Source organism: Camelus dromedarius, chromosome 26 (assembly GCF_036321535.1).
Source record: "Camelus dromedarius isolate mCamDro1 chromosome 26, mCamDro1.pat, whole genome shotgun sequence".
In the NCBI taxonomy this organism is placed as follows: domain Eukaryota; kingdom Metazoa; phylum Chordata; class Mammalia; order Artiodactyla; family Camelidae; genus Camelus; species Camelus dromedarius.
Genome location: NC_087461.1, coordinates 17,214,774 through 17,230,527, shown reverse-complemented (window position 1 = coordinate 17,230,527; position 15,754 = coordinate 17,214,774). Strand labels below are relative to the sequence as shown.

The 15,754-nt window shown below is 41.1% G+C and overlaps 2 protein-coding genes across 7 annotated transcripts in view; one reads left to right on the top strand and one right to left on the bottom strand.

Annotated features, from left to right (window-relative positions):
- WAC (WW domain containing adaptor with coiled-coil) overlaps positions 1-7,756 on the bottom strand; it is a 74,484-nt gene extending 66,728 nt beyond the window's left edge. For 2 of the 6 annotated variants that reach the window (XM_064479432.1, XM_064479434.1), the window contains exons 1-3: positions 7,055-7,494; positions 6,589-6,624; positions 4,878-5,092 (exon numbers count right to left, since the gene is read on the bottom strand). In XM_064479432.1, the coding sequence (XP_064335502.1) occupies positions 4,878-5,092; positions 6,589-6,624; positions 7,055-7,095 (292 nt within the window). In that variant the 5' untranslated portion in view covers positions 7,096-7,494. Of the gene's footprint in view, positions 1-4,877; positions 5,093-6,587; positions 6,625-7,054; positions 7,496-7,628 lie in introns of those variants that run through there. The other 4 variants (XM_031444591.2, XM_031444597.2, XM_031444598.2 and 1 more) reach the window with 3 other exon arrangements.
- On the top strand, positions 7,098-15,504 carry LOC135319385 (collagen alpha-2(I) chain-like). Its single transcript, XM_064479340.1, has 3 exons — positions 7,098-7,108; positions 7,568-8,181; positions 15,361-15,504. Exons 1-3 carry the CDS (start codon positions 7,098-7,100, stop codon positions 15,414-15,416), a joined length of 681 nt encoding a protein of 226 aa, XP_064335410.1. The 3' UTR covers positions 15,417-15,504.
- Positions 15,505-15,754: the final 250 nt, after the last annotated feature.

Sequence of the window (15,754 nt, the reverse complement as noted above, 5' to 3'; positions counted from 1 at the left end):
TTCTGTACAACAGAATAAAACAATAAACAGATGCTTAACAGAAAGACATTCTAGAATTTATAAATTTTCTGTGTATTACGGACCAAAAATCCTAACTATGTTACACCAAGAACTTTAAATACATCTTGCATAACTGAAACAGTTCAATTATGACTGCCTTAAAAGAACAAAGTAAACCATTCCAAAATATTTTTGGTTGTGAAACAGAAATCCATTATATCATAAACATATAACCACCTGTTTAAAAACAACCAAAATGTTAAAATGTGATGACTACAAGACAAATGACATGGTATGTGTCCAAATATATGCACAACTGTTTAGAGCATTTGTATTTCCTAAAATTAAGGAAGAAATACTGAAGAACTGAAGAGCTGAAATATTAAGATGGCTAGTCTGCCAACCTTATTCCGTTTAAATGGAATTCCTGTTTTCTGTGGTCTTTTTTTAACTGACCTATGGAACCCAATGCAAACACATCTGCCTAGTTTATTATCTTACTCTATCTTAGACAAATCTAGGTAATATTTTTCTATTTTCACTAGACAGGAAAACACTTAACATCAGTAAATTTTAGATTCTGTATGAAATTTCTAAGTTGTTCTGAAACAAGCCTCTGTCTATGTGGGCTTAACTCGAAAAAAATGGCTTCTTCCTAATAACATTTTAGCAAGCTTTCATGTTAAAACTGATTTTTAAAAGTAGAACACTGACATGTTAACTTAGTCTAGGACTGCACAAATACATTGTACCAAGTCAATGCCCTGGGTTTGATATTATACTATACCGATGTAACCAAAGCATTAAGAGGATACAAGCAAAATCTTTATACTAATTTGTGCTACAATAAACACTAACCAAATAAGCTTCCAATATGCCTAAATGTTTCATCTCTGACAATGTACACAATTCACCAGAGTAGAGAACTAATTTCTAGAGTAGAGAACTAATGTCACTCTTGGTTCATTTTATAGAAGTAAATCTTCCCTCATTTGTAGACTGTGAAACAGGGATACCATGTGTTCTACCTACCTTACAAGGTCAACATGAGAATTAAATGAGACTGTTCATTTTTCTAGTACTTTCTAACATTACAAATGCAAAGCATGTTTCGTTTTATTCCAAATATTATTTGAATAACTAAAAGGACATATTGTACAATTATCAGTCTATTATTCAATGTGACAAGATTAAATCATTGCTACTTTTAAAAATATAAAAACACCAATTATCTCCAAATATTCCCTACTGAAAAATCTCCTTCAAATGTTACATTTTCATTTGAAAATCAGATGAATATACATTTCTAAATTTCTCCAGATATGGCTACTAGCAAAACAAAATAAAAACCTTCAGTATGCAGCTACAAACTTTTAAATCTTTAGAAACAGTGGTTGTAAAACCACGAAGGGCAATTTTACCTTTGCACTTAAAGATATCCGGATTGCTAACTAAGAAGCTATGCAAAATCAGTGAAGCCTCACAGATCAGGGAGCCAATCAAGGGCAGTATTTTTCAATTATCCAATTAAGCTAAGCTGTCTCCTCTCAAAAGATGTTTCTAATAAGTACTGCAAATATATCTCTTAAGTTTCTCAGAGTTAATTCTTAGAAGTATGATGAGAAAAATGGGACAACCCCCAAGAGGTTGAAGTTTTGTGCAACAGCTTTTCAGAATCCCTGTAAAGGTATCCTTCCTTCCCAGACTCATTTGTACTATCATTCTTAGAGTTACTTGGTAAAATTATCATTAGAACTAGTCAAGAAAAACATACTTGAACAAGCTGGAAGAGTCTGAAATTCCATGAAAGTACAAATTCAACCTGCACTGTATGCTCACTTCCAGGGTAGGTGTTAGCTGTACCTTTAAAAACATGTCTAAGCTACAAAAACAAACCTAACAATTGTACCTTAAGATTCTTGCTTTGGTTATTTTTAAACAAATGATTATTTTTCACAGATCATTGAATAAATAAAAATAACTTATTTCACCAACTTAAAGAACCTTTTAAATGAGTTATACTATCACATAATTTCCCTTAATTACAATAATCTACATTCCCTTCCATAAATCCTAAGGGATAAAATCTCTAATTCTCTAAACTGTACATACTATGTTGGAATAAATCCTTAACTGTAGATTTCTGGGAGTGACAATGCTTCTCAATCCCTGCTTTCTGACTTCTTATAGTATTACCTTGAAGTCCTTTTATGTATTACTCTGAATTGGCACTTTTCAAGGAAATCCAACATGCCATGGAAAAAAATCTAGAATTTATTTGGAAAAAAAAAATGCTGTGATGTGGAAAGATGCCAGTAAAGACCGATTCTGGGCAGGGGTTGGGGGGAGCACATCTCACAGTTGTTTAACTTGCTTTGTAAAATGCAAGTTATGAATCATAGCACATAGATCCTCAATTTATTTAAACCATATTTTTTAAAATCCTAAAATAAAAATCATTTTGAAATTAGTTCAAAAATATAGTGACTTGTTCTTACATTAAGTTGTTACTTACACACGCAGAGAGGACACAGATAATCCAATTCACTTGCATTTGACTTTGGACAATGGGTTTGACCGTTAGGTGAATATGTATCTATACGTGTATCTGAATTCATATTTATTTAAAGATAAAACTCTAAGGAATTCAAGTGCCTGTAATAAAATTATACATATGCACTTTAAAATCTTAGTTGCAAACACTTATTAGCAATACAAGAAAACATCTGGAATCAAAAAGCACAATGACTAAATATCTATGTGTTAATTGAGGGAAGAATCACCACTTTACATTTTTAAAAAGAATTAACATCGAAGATGCACTCTGAACTCAAGAATGGAGATTCTCCTATTTTTTACGGTATTCATTACTATTCCTACATAGTGTCAGGGAACACGTCAGCCAGGTATATTAGAGATGATACAGACAGGGATGGCATTAGCATTGAAAGGGTCCAGGGGAAGACAAGCAAGCAGCTAAAAAGCAAACTAGAAAGTGGGGCTTAACATTGCAAATGACTAGATCAGATCAGAAAAATGTTTCTTACAGAAGGAGCTAAAGAAACATCAGCAAGCAGATGCAAACAAAAAGGAAACTAAAAGCCAACAAAAGGTATCTGATGTACACACAGGAAGTAAAATTAAAATCAAAAGGAAGATAAAATAGAACAGAAAAAGTAGGCAGCTAAAACATCACTAGCTCTCCAGAGTCAAAGCCTTTAAGAACAGCTTCAAGGCCAGGATGACATTTTAGCATTACTTCCAGGAATACCACAAGGCTGTTAACACAGAGCAGATGCCCAATGTTTGCTGAATGAATAAGCAACAGAATGTTCTTGAGATTACCTCACCTGTAAAAGAATTTATCAGGCATGGTTCCCTGTAAATGTATGACAGCACTTTCAGAAGTTTCCTAGAGTACCTAAAGTGACCTCTTCCCAGGTTTGGGTGCAGATGATAAGAGTAACCAGATCATAATTACGAAGAGAATCTGAAATACTTATCTACAAGGAGATGAAGTGTCACATCCTATTTTGTCACAATCACCAAAATCTTAAAAATAAGGCACAATACAGTACAAACAGTACCTGCCTTGTAAGAGGTAACATTTGTGTAGTGCATTTCATTTCAAGAGTGGTTGGTAATAGAATCATAACACTATGGAAAGTTTACCCACAAAATTGAGTATACTAATAGTTTAATTTTGCCAAAAAACTTCTAACAACCAAACCCACCTGCTGTTATTTAGAAACAAAAATAGTTTTACCTGCATAAGTAGGACAAAGCTATGCTGTATTCAATAGAACTGTATTTCGCTCCCATTCAATAACCCATCTAAATTATTCCATCTCAATACAATCTTCTGATCACTATTAATTTCCTCAATCCAGTAATTATATACAAAGGAGACCAAAGTTTCTCAATATCTCGTCATACTTAATATAGCTGATTTCTATCCTAGGGGGCAGAAAAGAGAACCAGAAGATGTGGGATTTTTTTTTTTTTTAAGTAAGCAAAGTATTCAGAAGCTAGTTGAAAATCAGGGATAGAAAGCCTGAGAAAATCTGAACTTCCTTAGAAGCTTACAAGAGCACAGTCAACATGGTACACTTATGTTGCTACGTTACTTATTTAGCAATTTAAGATCTTATAGTGGGAAAAAATATAGATTCTTAATCACCTTACTGAGATTGGTTTGTCTCTCAATGCATGCTTTAGACATGAAATCCAGTATTTTGGAAAATTTTGGGCACATTAAACCCGAAAAAAATTAAGAGTTTACTCTTCCTCAGCCTCACACCACAAAGAACCTGAGGTAAGTTATCAGCTGAAGATAACAGCGGAATGCAAAAGAAATGAGGCTAAACTTTTAAAAACGTGAATATTTAAATAAATAATATAGAAATTACATTGATATGGTCTTGAAGAATATATGACTTCTTTTAACTTGTAAACTATCTCAAAAATCCTACTAAGTTTTTAAATCTATAACTTACCATTAGGAAACACATCTGCTCCTTAAAAAATTCAAGCAGAAACAAGGTTCTCAAAATAAAACCAAATAAACTGAAATCTCTAATTGAAAAGACTGAAGTTCCTTTCTTGGAAAAATGTTCTGATTTCTCTCAACATTAGTAAAGCACTGGCAAACTACATTCATAAAGGCATTCTCTATCAGTCACTGAAGTCCATTTTTAGATGCTCAGATCAGCATCTTATTCCTATAGTAATTTGTTTAGGAATCAAATAAACTAATATTCTGTTGACAACCATATAGTAATTTCCACAAGTTGGAAATAATACTGCCACCTTTTATTCTTATACAGAATTATTGTTTAAAATAAACATGTGAAAGTTTCAACAAAAAAGCTACTCACCACCATCCCTCTCTCTAACTCTGTGAATATGCACATTTTTGGCCTTACTGTGACCTGTGCTGTCACTGTATTTGTTTTCAGGACTATCAGATCTCCGCAACATTTTATTTGGTGGTGAAGGATCTGCGGCGTCTCGCATTTTTTCATGTCTGTGATCACCGCTACTGGGGTGACTCTTCGATGAATACTTAAGTGCCTGTAAAACATCACCCCCCCAAAAAAGAGAGAAAGAATTGAAACTTTAAACTTCCTAAAGTTAATTTTAGCATAAAACTCAGTATACTGACTTCATTAAGTTTTATGAATTTCTATCAATAAAATTAAAATTTCCTTTTTCAATTCTGCCTTTAAGTCATTCAGACAAAACCCAAACATTTAAGTTACTGTAAGGCTCCTTGTACAAATCATAGTATCATGTTAAGAAAATTTCCTATATTAATAATCTTGTAAACAGAAGAAATCGAACAGTTAATACATTAATTCCTCAAAAAATTTTTCTGAGAATTAAAGAGTTTAGTCTACATTTCTGCTCTACAACTGATGTGCTATATAAAACTATAAGTAAGCATAAACATGATTCTGCAAACCTACAAAAAAAAGGAAAGCACTAGCTTCTACAATTCTTTGATTCAAATAAAGGATTTTAGACCTAACTATTTCTGCAGATGCGGGAAACAAATTTTTGGTATAAAAACGTTGGCTGATGCTTCTACCCTATCATAATGGAAATCCCTCAAAATAATTTAACAAAGACATTTAACACATTTAAGAGAACCATGATATAGTATTCTTTTAAAATGCATTAATCATGTTTTAGAAGGTGTGATTCAATAGGTTTTAATCTTTTGACTTACCCAAACGTAATGAACAACCTTTTACACATCCCAAGACCTAGGGTTTTTAACTTGAGCTTTAACAACTGGTGCTGGCCAGTAACGGAACTATCAACTTAGAAACCTGCTCTCCTATCCTCTAAATGATTAGCTGTATAAAGTACTTACTTCTAGTGTTATCTGCAAGTTAACGAACCATTTATGAGACTTTTCCCCCTCTGGAAAACAGGGGCCACTTCTATCATAATTTCTTAAAACTTTACAGGCAGCCACTGCAGTAACAAAAAAAGGAACCCACATACCTAGAACCATCTACATGAGATTCAATTAGCCAAGTTTCCAAAGATCTCAATTCCTACAGGAAAAAAAAAAGCCCCCTAGTACGGCAATTATTTGCACCAAAAACAAATCGGGAAGGGACAGTGACTTACAACACGCTTGAGAATGGCAAATCAATTACTGGTTTCCTCCCAGGCCGTCCAACTCATTTTAATACCTTTACGTTAACTTCTGGTTCCCCAACACGATAAAGAAACATGGTTCAAGAGTCACCTACCACCTCACCCAACGATCCCTTCGCACCCAAATAATAGAGCCAGGTCCTTTCTGGCTGAGAATGCCTTTTTTCCAAAAAACAACAAAACAAAACAAACAAAATCCTGAACCTCCTCCAATCACCTGTCAAAATAAGTCACTAAGCCTCGCTGGAGAGCGCCTCGGGAGCCCGATCCCGGGGCTGCCGCGGCCCCACGGTGCTAGTTTCGGATCTGTGGCACCGAAGGGCCTGCAGCGACTTCTGAAGCCTGCGCTCGAGTAGCAGTTCCTCCCTTCCCCCGCCGGCCCCCATCCGCCCCTCCGCCCCGGCCTCGGCTGGTACCTGGTAAGGCTGCGAGTCCCCCCTCCGGTCGTGACAGCTGAAAAACAGGAAGAGAGACGGCGACATGAGACATCCCGCGGCGGGCGGCGAGGGAGCCTACGGGCGCCCCCCCCAGCGCCCCTCCCCGCGGGAGCCCCAGCAAACGTCCCGGCCATGAGCCCACACACACACACACACACACACACACACACACACACACACACGCCCGCGCCCGCCTCACCGGCTCCCGGGCGCGCCGAGAGGCCGCCGCCCCGCCGCCGGCCCCGCTCCGGGCCCCTCGCTCGCCCGCCCGCCGCCGGCTTGCGCGGCCGCCGCTCCTCCCCAGTGCGATCCGGATCAGGGTTAACAACAAAAATGGCGGCGCGGCCAGCTCCCGATAAGGAGGAACAGCCCCCCCACCCCGCCGCCGCCGCCGCCCCCCGCCCGCCCGCCCGCGCCGCCCGGCCCGAAACGAAAAGACAATTTACCCATCACTGAGTCTCTGCTGTTTCCTCGCATACATTACCATCAATGCCCGGCCTGTGAGCGTGTGTCGGGGAGGGGGGAGAGCGGCCGCTAGAGCGGGCGGGCGGGCCGGCGGGAGCGCAGGCGGTGGGCGGGCGGCAGCACCGGCACCAGGGCCCAGCGCGCCCTCGGCGACGCTCAGCACCTCCCCGTTACTGGCGCCGGCGCTCCCGGGCCATCTCCCTCGGCCGACACCACGCTCACTCTCAAGCCCGGGCAGCGGCGAAACGGGGGGAGGGGGGCAAGAAGACGCGTCCGGCTCAGCCCGGCGGAGAGCTACTGTTTCCTAGGCCTCCTTCTCCTCCTGCTCCGCCGCCTCCTCCCTGCCTCCCCTCCTCCCCCCGCCGCCGCCGCCGCCGCCGCCCCGGGTCCTTCTCCTCTTCCTCCTCCTGCCGCCGCCGCCGCCGCTGATGCCGCCGCTCCACCAACTACATCCGGGCTACTCGGCCGCGGCGGCCTTCGGCAACCCTCGGCAGTTTCCGCCGCGCCCCTCCTCTCCCACCCTCGCGCGGCTCCGGAACGCCGCCTTCGGCAAACCTCGACTCGCCCCGGCCTTCCTCTTCCTCCGAGGCCTGCCTCGCCTCCTCGCGACCCGGCAGCCCTTTCCGGTTGCCGCTGCTGGTCCTCACGCGCCCGTCCGGTCGCCGCCGTTCCAGTTTAGGGACAGTCCGGCTCTGGCAACCGCCCGAGGCTGGTCCCAAGGGCCCCGGGACGCGCGGGGAGGGAGGCGTCTGCGGGAGCAGGACGGCGGCGCGCGCGAGGAGCCATCGCGGGCTAAATAAGGAAGACGGAGGCTGCTGCGCGTGCGCCCGGAGGCGCGGGGACGGGCTGGCGGCCTCGGGGAAGCTCGCCGGCCGCCGCCCCCGCTCCAGCGGGCTCGGGCCGGGTGGTCGGGAGCCCCCTCGTTGGACGACGGGCCTGCAGGCGGTGGCCAGGGAGCTTCCTCCGGGAGCCGCGATGGGAGCTGCCCCCTCAGGCCCGCTCCTAGGAGCCGGAAGCCGGGCCTCGGCGCCTGCCTCAAGCCGGACGCTGAGCGCGCGGCCGGCCTCGGGCGGGCTGGGCTGCCCGGAGCTCGGCTCGGCCTTTAGAAGTAAGTCGCGCCGCCGGTCGCCGCGGGACCGCGAGCTTCCCCTGCGGGGAGGGACGAGTGTGCGTCGGAGGCTGGTTGTGCGGAATGCCAGCAGGCCCTGTGCCTGCGCCCCCGCAAGGTGGGGAGCCCTAGATTCAAGGGGGAGCGCCGCCTGGGCCAGTGATTTAAAACATCTGATGAGCCTGGAGACGGAGGGGGTGGGTTACTTGGAAAAAATGTTGAAGCGCCTCATCCTCGTTTAATGTTTTTCACCCCCACCCGCGACCTCCCCACCCTCTCCTTTATTTCACATCTTTCTGTCTCCTGGTTCCTCTTCGCTCAAATCCAGTCATCTGGAGGCCCTGCATGTGAAAAAAGGCACAGGGAATGCTAAAGGAAACTGCTGCCAGTTCAGTTTTCTAGATTACTACAGGGACAGCAACACTGGCACATTGGGGGGGGGGGGACGAATACACCCCCCAGAATTCAGCTTTACTTGAGGATGGTGGTATTCAGGTGGTTTTCTCTTTGCTCTAAAATCCTTGTAAGGCAACACTGAATGAAAAGGATTGTAATAAACTATGAGGTATATAGCCATTTACTTAGGAGAAAAAGGCAAAATAGGAAAGAAATCAGAAGAAATAAGATGCCTCCAAAAAACAGTATAAAAACGGATTTATTTAGTATCCAACCAGTTACATTATTGTTGCCCTACTGAAGAGATGGAATGATGAGGGGGAAAGGCCGTGAAATCACAACTGATTGAAAAAGATTTAAAAAAAAAAAAAATTGTGTAGCCTTAATTGTCACATCCACCTACCAAATGTTAAGATGATTGCTGTTGGCGAGAACCAGCAAAGGCTTACCGAAGCTGTCAGTAACTAAGAAAAAAAAACCCAAACACCTATAGTCTTTTAAGTGCAATTTCCAACACTTTTGTAACAAATACATTGAGGACAAAACATCAGATTGAAAGAGTACAAAAAGTATTATGTAAGTCTCATGCAAAACTTTTTGAAAGCTAGCAGCAAAATGTATTACTAATTTCTTGTTTAATAATTAGAGTTTAATAATTAGATGTCGGCTCAACTTGTCCTATAGCCAGTCCTTATTTCCAGATTCCATATTTGTGAATTCACCTACTCACTGAAATTTACTTATAATCCCAAAATCAATATCCACAGCATTCATGGACATGCACTGAAAAATTTAACAGGCCCTGCTGAGGTTAAAGAAGGCAAAGCCCTGCGTTATTATTTCAACTCAGTGAACAAGTGTGCTTTTCACCATATGCACTGTCATATTTTAAGCTTTTTTTTTTTCTTTATACTTTTTATTGGTGGTTTTCTTGTTTTAAGTGCTCCTCAAGCATAGTGCTGAAGTGTTACATAGTATCTCAAAGAACAAGAAGGCTGTGATGTTCTTTGTGGAGAAAACATGTCTTACCTCAGGTTCGTTTAGGTTTCTCATTAGTGCTCTTGGCCATGATGAGTTCAGGGCTAATGAATCAACTATATATTAAATAAGATGTCTAAACAGAAACAGACATAAAGTTCTGTATTGATCAGTTGACGAAACTGTGACCACAGTATCTTAGGAAACTAACCCTGTGTTTATCCACCTAGGAGCAGTTCTGTATTGAAGGCAACTTTGTAGAACACAGCTGCTTCAGATAATGAGAATTGACTATTTACTAAAGGTCACGTCTAAGGGCTACACCCATTTTTAAAATCTCATCTCATTGCCTCAGATTCCATTTTCTGTCCTTAAGAATCCTTTGGAAATACCTTTGATCCTTCCCTTCTCTCTTTCTCCATTATCTCACAGAACCACACCCTGCACAATTCGCTGCATGCTTGAGAAAAACATAACAGCCACGCTAAACGCTGAAATGAGCTTCTGGTGTCCTCACCCCCTGAGGCTGATTTCCCTGATCCCTTTACCCTGCCCCTTTAAATAGCTGTTTACCATCTTCGAAAGCTGACAGTACATCCCAGTCCTCCTATTTTGGCTCTTGTTTCTCTGAGAAAATAAAAGGAATCAGAAATCAGTACCAAGTCCAGCCTACTCCCACCCTTGCACCTATCAACCTTCCTCCATCTGAGTACACTGCTAGCCTCCAATAATTGGGGCTAGATTGTCAAAATTCCTCTTTAAGACCAAAATTGCCACTTTTCCATTGAGATCCATTTTACTCTTGGAATTGTCCTCTTTCCTTATAAAATTTTCACCCTCTCAATTTGATCACTTTTGTCAACTTACAAACATATTTTAATAGCTACCATGTTTAAAAAAAAAAAAAGACCATTTTTCCCTGCAGATACTACCCCATTGCTCTGATCTGCCCCCCTGTACAGAAAAACTTCATCTCCACTTCTACTCTGTCTTGAACCTACAGATCAGACTTGATCCCAATACTCCACTGAAACTGAAGCTTAGGCCTTTCAATAGCCTCCGTGTTCTTAAATCTAGTTTTATTTTGGCTTCATCTCGCTCAACCTGCATTTGACACAGCTGATGACTTTCGTTCCTTGTTTTCCAGGCTCTGAACACTAGAGTACCCCGGAATTCAAATCTCACAACCTGGATTGCTTCTCTCTGTTCTTTCTCCCTAGGCAATCCCATCCAGAACTCTGGCTAAATGAAACACATATTTGAATCTCCAGCCCACACCTTTCCCCGAAACTCTGGACTCACTCACAGCACTGTTTGAATGTCTAGTGAGCATTGCAAATTTAGTATATGGTAAACCAAACTCTTAATTTTTCTCCCCAAACAAATCCTGATCGAGTGTTCCCTATTTCATGAAATGGCAACTCCATTCTTCCAGACTAAAAACTTTGGAGTCTTCCTTGATTCTTTTGTACCTCACATCCACTCCATCAGGAAATCCCACCAATACTCTCTTCAGAATCTACCCAGAATCCAATCTCTGCTCACCACCTCTGTCAGATTGACTCTGGTCCAGGCCCCCATCTTATACCTAGACTGTAGCAAAGGCCTCCTAATGGATCTCCCACTCATATACTTTGTTCCACTTTGTCTACTCAGTCACACAGCAGTCAGAGTGATCCCTTTGCTAGTCAATATCATTCCTGTCTTAAAGCCCAGTAATGGCATCCCATCTCACTCAGAATGAAAGCCAGAGTTCTTAGCGTTGTCTACAAGGCCCTGTGTGAACCGCTCCCACCCACATGACCTCTGGTTTCATATCCAGAGACTTTTTTCTTACTCATTCTTTTCCCACCACTCTGTCCTCCCTTTTTCTCCAATACACCAAGCATGTCTGTCTCAGGACCTTTGCACTAGTGCTCTTCTGCCTGACTGCTCTTCCACTGGATACCTACTTGGCTCATATTATCATTTCTTCTCAAGTCTCATCAGAAGGGTTTTTACTGTGAGAACTATGTAAACAGCACCTCACCACTATCTCTCTCTCTCACCCTGCTAAACTTTTCTCATACTGTTTGCCATATAATGTGTTTTGTTTATTGGTTGTCTCCCACTAGAATGAAAGCTCTATGTGACAATCAGATAAATATTTGTTGAGTGAAAGGACGTTTGCCTACAAAAATATATACAAAGAAAATAGCAAAATACTGTAATTCTCAAGAGGAAAAGGCATATGGGTTCATTTTTGCTTGGTCTCTAAAAGAACAATAGAATTATAAATCCAGTCCTGCTGTCAGAAATGAAATGGCAAAACACTGGATTATTCCTAATACAGGTAAAATATAACATTTGAAATTTTATATAAATTTGCATTATAGCAAATCTTATGCAGACTTTTACATCTTTCTAATGAGAGACCTCAAGTTTGTAAATGTGCAAAAGACCCATATTTCAACCAGTAAATTAACATAGCCAATACAGGGGAGAACTATCAGCCCGGAAGCTGTAGGTGACTAATTTTAATGTGATCCTATTGGTGGAGGAAGAATCAAAAAGTGGCATCCTCAAGTGGTTTTGCTGGAATTTTTAAGGGGTCACAAAATAAAAATGTATTCCCTGAAATTTTATCAACCTCTTTTCATTTCTATCTTTTTTTTTTTTCCCTCTGTCCTTGCCTTTCTCTAAACTTTGCAAAGTAATAGTAATTAAAAGCATGGGTTTGGGAATCAGAATGACCTAATACAAAGCTCTGGCTACATCATTGACTGACTAGCAGTGTGAACTTGGGCATTTTACTGAGATCTCAGAGATTATGCTTCCTTATCTCTTAAAATTGGCTTGATAGGGTATAGGACTGTTTGTAAAAAGCAAATGAAATTATGTAAATAATTTAGCAGTACATGGCACATACGTGCTCCACTGCTGGTGAATATCATTCATCCATTCAAAAACAGCATTGCTGACTTTCCGTGTATCATGTCTTAGGAACATAGTACTAAGCAAATTAACTTGGTCTCTGCTCCTATGGAGTTTTAATTTTTGGTAACTGCAGCACATAACTAAAAGGTGACCCTTTGTGTTCTCATATTTGTGATGTGTGGCTTTCATTCAACCATGTGGAAAAATAGGAAAACTGCAACAAGAATTATGGTTTAGAAAGGGGGAGTAAAAACCTTCAGGAGAGCACCATATCTCAATGTATGGTGTATCCTTGTAAGCTGGGATAATAATGTAAATAGTATGATCAGCAGGTCCTGGGATTCTTATTGACTCATGTATTGGCAGTAGAGCTAAGATCTGGATTGACAAACTGGACTGTCTGTTTCTTTTTCTTTTTTTTTTTTTTTTAATTTCTCTGAGTGATACATGATAAAATGCAGCCAAGATTGAAAACTATACCCTAAACCCTTGGCCTCTGGCAAAACTTCAGCCTGAGATTACCCAACAATTCACTTTCTTCAGTACCTGGAAGCAATTGCACTCTGCTGAAGACTGTTGAGTGGACTTCAGAATACACTGATTCCACTAAAATCTCATGATCACCAAATCAAATGGACCCTTAGTACAGCCAGGCAGTCTTACATTTCTCTCTTCAGCTTTCTCATCTCCTCCAAAATTTTTCTCAAACTTCCACTCTCCTCAAACCTGTCCCTCTCACTTTACTACCTCCCCTTCACTTTCAGAAGATAACACCTCCTTCCTCCTAAACTGAAGCCACCAAATGGAAATTTTTTCCTGCCTCCAAATATGCAGATATACATACACTCAACTTACCCTTCTATTTTCTCAGCAATTTATTGAGAACCCACTATGTGTTGGGGATACGTAACTGAACAGTACAAACAAAAATATCTACCGTCCTGGAGCTTATATTCTAGTGGGAAGAGACAGACATAAATAAGTGATATGGTAATTTAGAAAATAGTAAGTGCTATGGAGAGAAGTGGAGGGTGATTGGAAGTACTGGATTAGGAGTAGTATTTTAAATAGAGTGGTGTTTGAGATGACATTTAAGCAAAGACTTAAAGGTCATAAGGGAGAGGAGTGTTCCTGGCAAAGGAACAGTAGAAAGCAAATGCCCTGAGGGAAGAGTATGTCTGCTGTGTTCAAGAATGGTAAGGAAAGCTGTGCAGGTGAAACGTAGCAACTGAAGGGGAAAGTATTAGGAAATGAAGTCAAGTAGGTTAAAGGACGGGCTGGGGTAGCAGGTCATGAAGGATCTAATAGGCCATTTTAAGAAGGCTGGCTTTTACTCTGAGACAGATGAGAAGACACTGGAGAGTTAGGAGCAGAGAAGTGACACTGGCTACTGTGTTAGGAATAGTCTCTACGGCAAGGAAGGGAGAGAACAAGTTAGGATACACCGCATTGCCCTTAAGTCACCGTTTCAAAACAGGAGTTAAGCCTTATCTCTAAGGCCATTTCCTTCGCATAGGCTTTCCTTTCACCCTTGCAGTTACTTTATACTTAAACAATTGTCCCTTTCTTGTATACTCAGACTCTTCCTTTCATCTGGATTAGTTTGATTGCTTTTTAAATATGTCAATCCTATATCAAAAAAAAAAAAAACCCTTCCTTGATCCCACTTAATGCTCTCTCACACCTCTTTAGCCAAACTTCCAGTGAGACTTGTCTCTGGCACCTCAGTGGTTTCATTTGTCATTCCTCTATTCGTATTTCAGGCAGTCTAACGTCTCCACTCATAACATCACCGAAATACATTTTCCTGATGTAGTGGTTCATCAACAGGTAGTGCTAATTCTCCAGGGGGCACTTGGAAATGTATGGCAGTTGTTGTTGTTGTTGTTGTTGTTGTTGTTTTTTAACTTTTTTTTATTGAGTTATAGTCATTTTACAATGTTGTGTCAAATTCCACTGTAGAGCACAATTTTTCAGTTATACATGAACATACATACATTCACTGTCATATTTTTTTTCGCTGTGAGCTACCATAAGATCTTGTATATATTTCCCTGTGCTATACAGTATAATCTTGTTTATCTATTCTACAATTTTGAAATCCCAGTCTGTCCCTTCCCATTCCCTGCTCTCTTGGCAACCATAATTTTGTATTCTATGTCTATGACTCTGTTTCTGTTTTGTTTTTATTTATTTATTTATTTTTTAGATTCCACATATGAGCCATCTCGTATGGTATTTTTCTTTCTCTTCCTGGCTTACTTCACTTAGAATGACATTCTCCAGGAGCATCCATGTTGCTGCAAATGGCATTATGTTGTCGGTTTTTATGGCTGAATAGTATTCCATTGTATAAATATACCACATCTTCTTTATCCAGTCATCTGTTGATGGACATTTAGGCTGTTTCCATGTCTTGGCTATTGTAAATAGTGCTGCTATGAACATTGGGGTGCAGGTGTCTTTTTGAAGTAGGGTTCCTTCTGGATATAAGCCCAGAAGCGGGATTCCTGGAGCAGTTGTTTTTGGTTTTTGGTTTTCACTTGTATATGTTTGGTTATGACTTGGGGGCGGGGGCCAGGAGTGCTTTTGGTGTTTAGTTGTCAGAGTTGCCTAACACACTGCAATGTGTAGGACAATCCCTCACATTTAAGAATTGTCCTACTCAAAATACCAGTAGCGCCCGATTGGAAAATAGTCTTAAGGTCACAAATGACTTCTGTGTACCTGTGTCCAGTGAACATTTTTCGGTCTTTTTCTTACTTGATCTCAGAATATTTGACACTGATAGCTGCTACTCTCTGCATTACCATTGTCTCTTGGCTTCTGTAGTATATCACATTTCTTGTTTGCTTCTTCTCTGACATCTCCTCTCATTCCTTGTTACAGACTCATCTTCACTACCAGATGTTGATGTTCTTCAAGAATCAGTCCCTTGGAGGTGAATCAGCAAAAATGGTGAATACAGAACTCCCAAGGACCCATCCCTTCGTATAAACAGCAAATAAATTAGCACAACCTGTCAGAATCAAATTTATGTGAACTATGGAAACGAGTCAAACATTTGAAATAACTAGGAAAACACTTAATCAAGAAAAAGGTGATTGAATCTCAGTAGAAAAATTTGTGTCGTTTAAACTTGTCCTGGTCCCGTTTTCTCATCCCCAGCTCAGTGGCAGTTTTGAAGACAACAATCTGCATTTCTAGTGTAGGTTCTTGGTCACAGAGGGAGCAGATTGGATTTTGTTCTCAAATTATTGTGGTAGTTTATTTTGACCTGTCT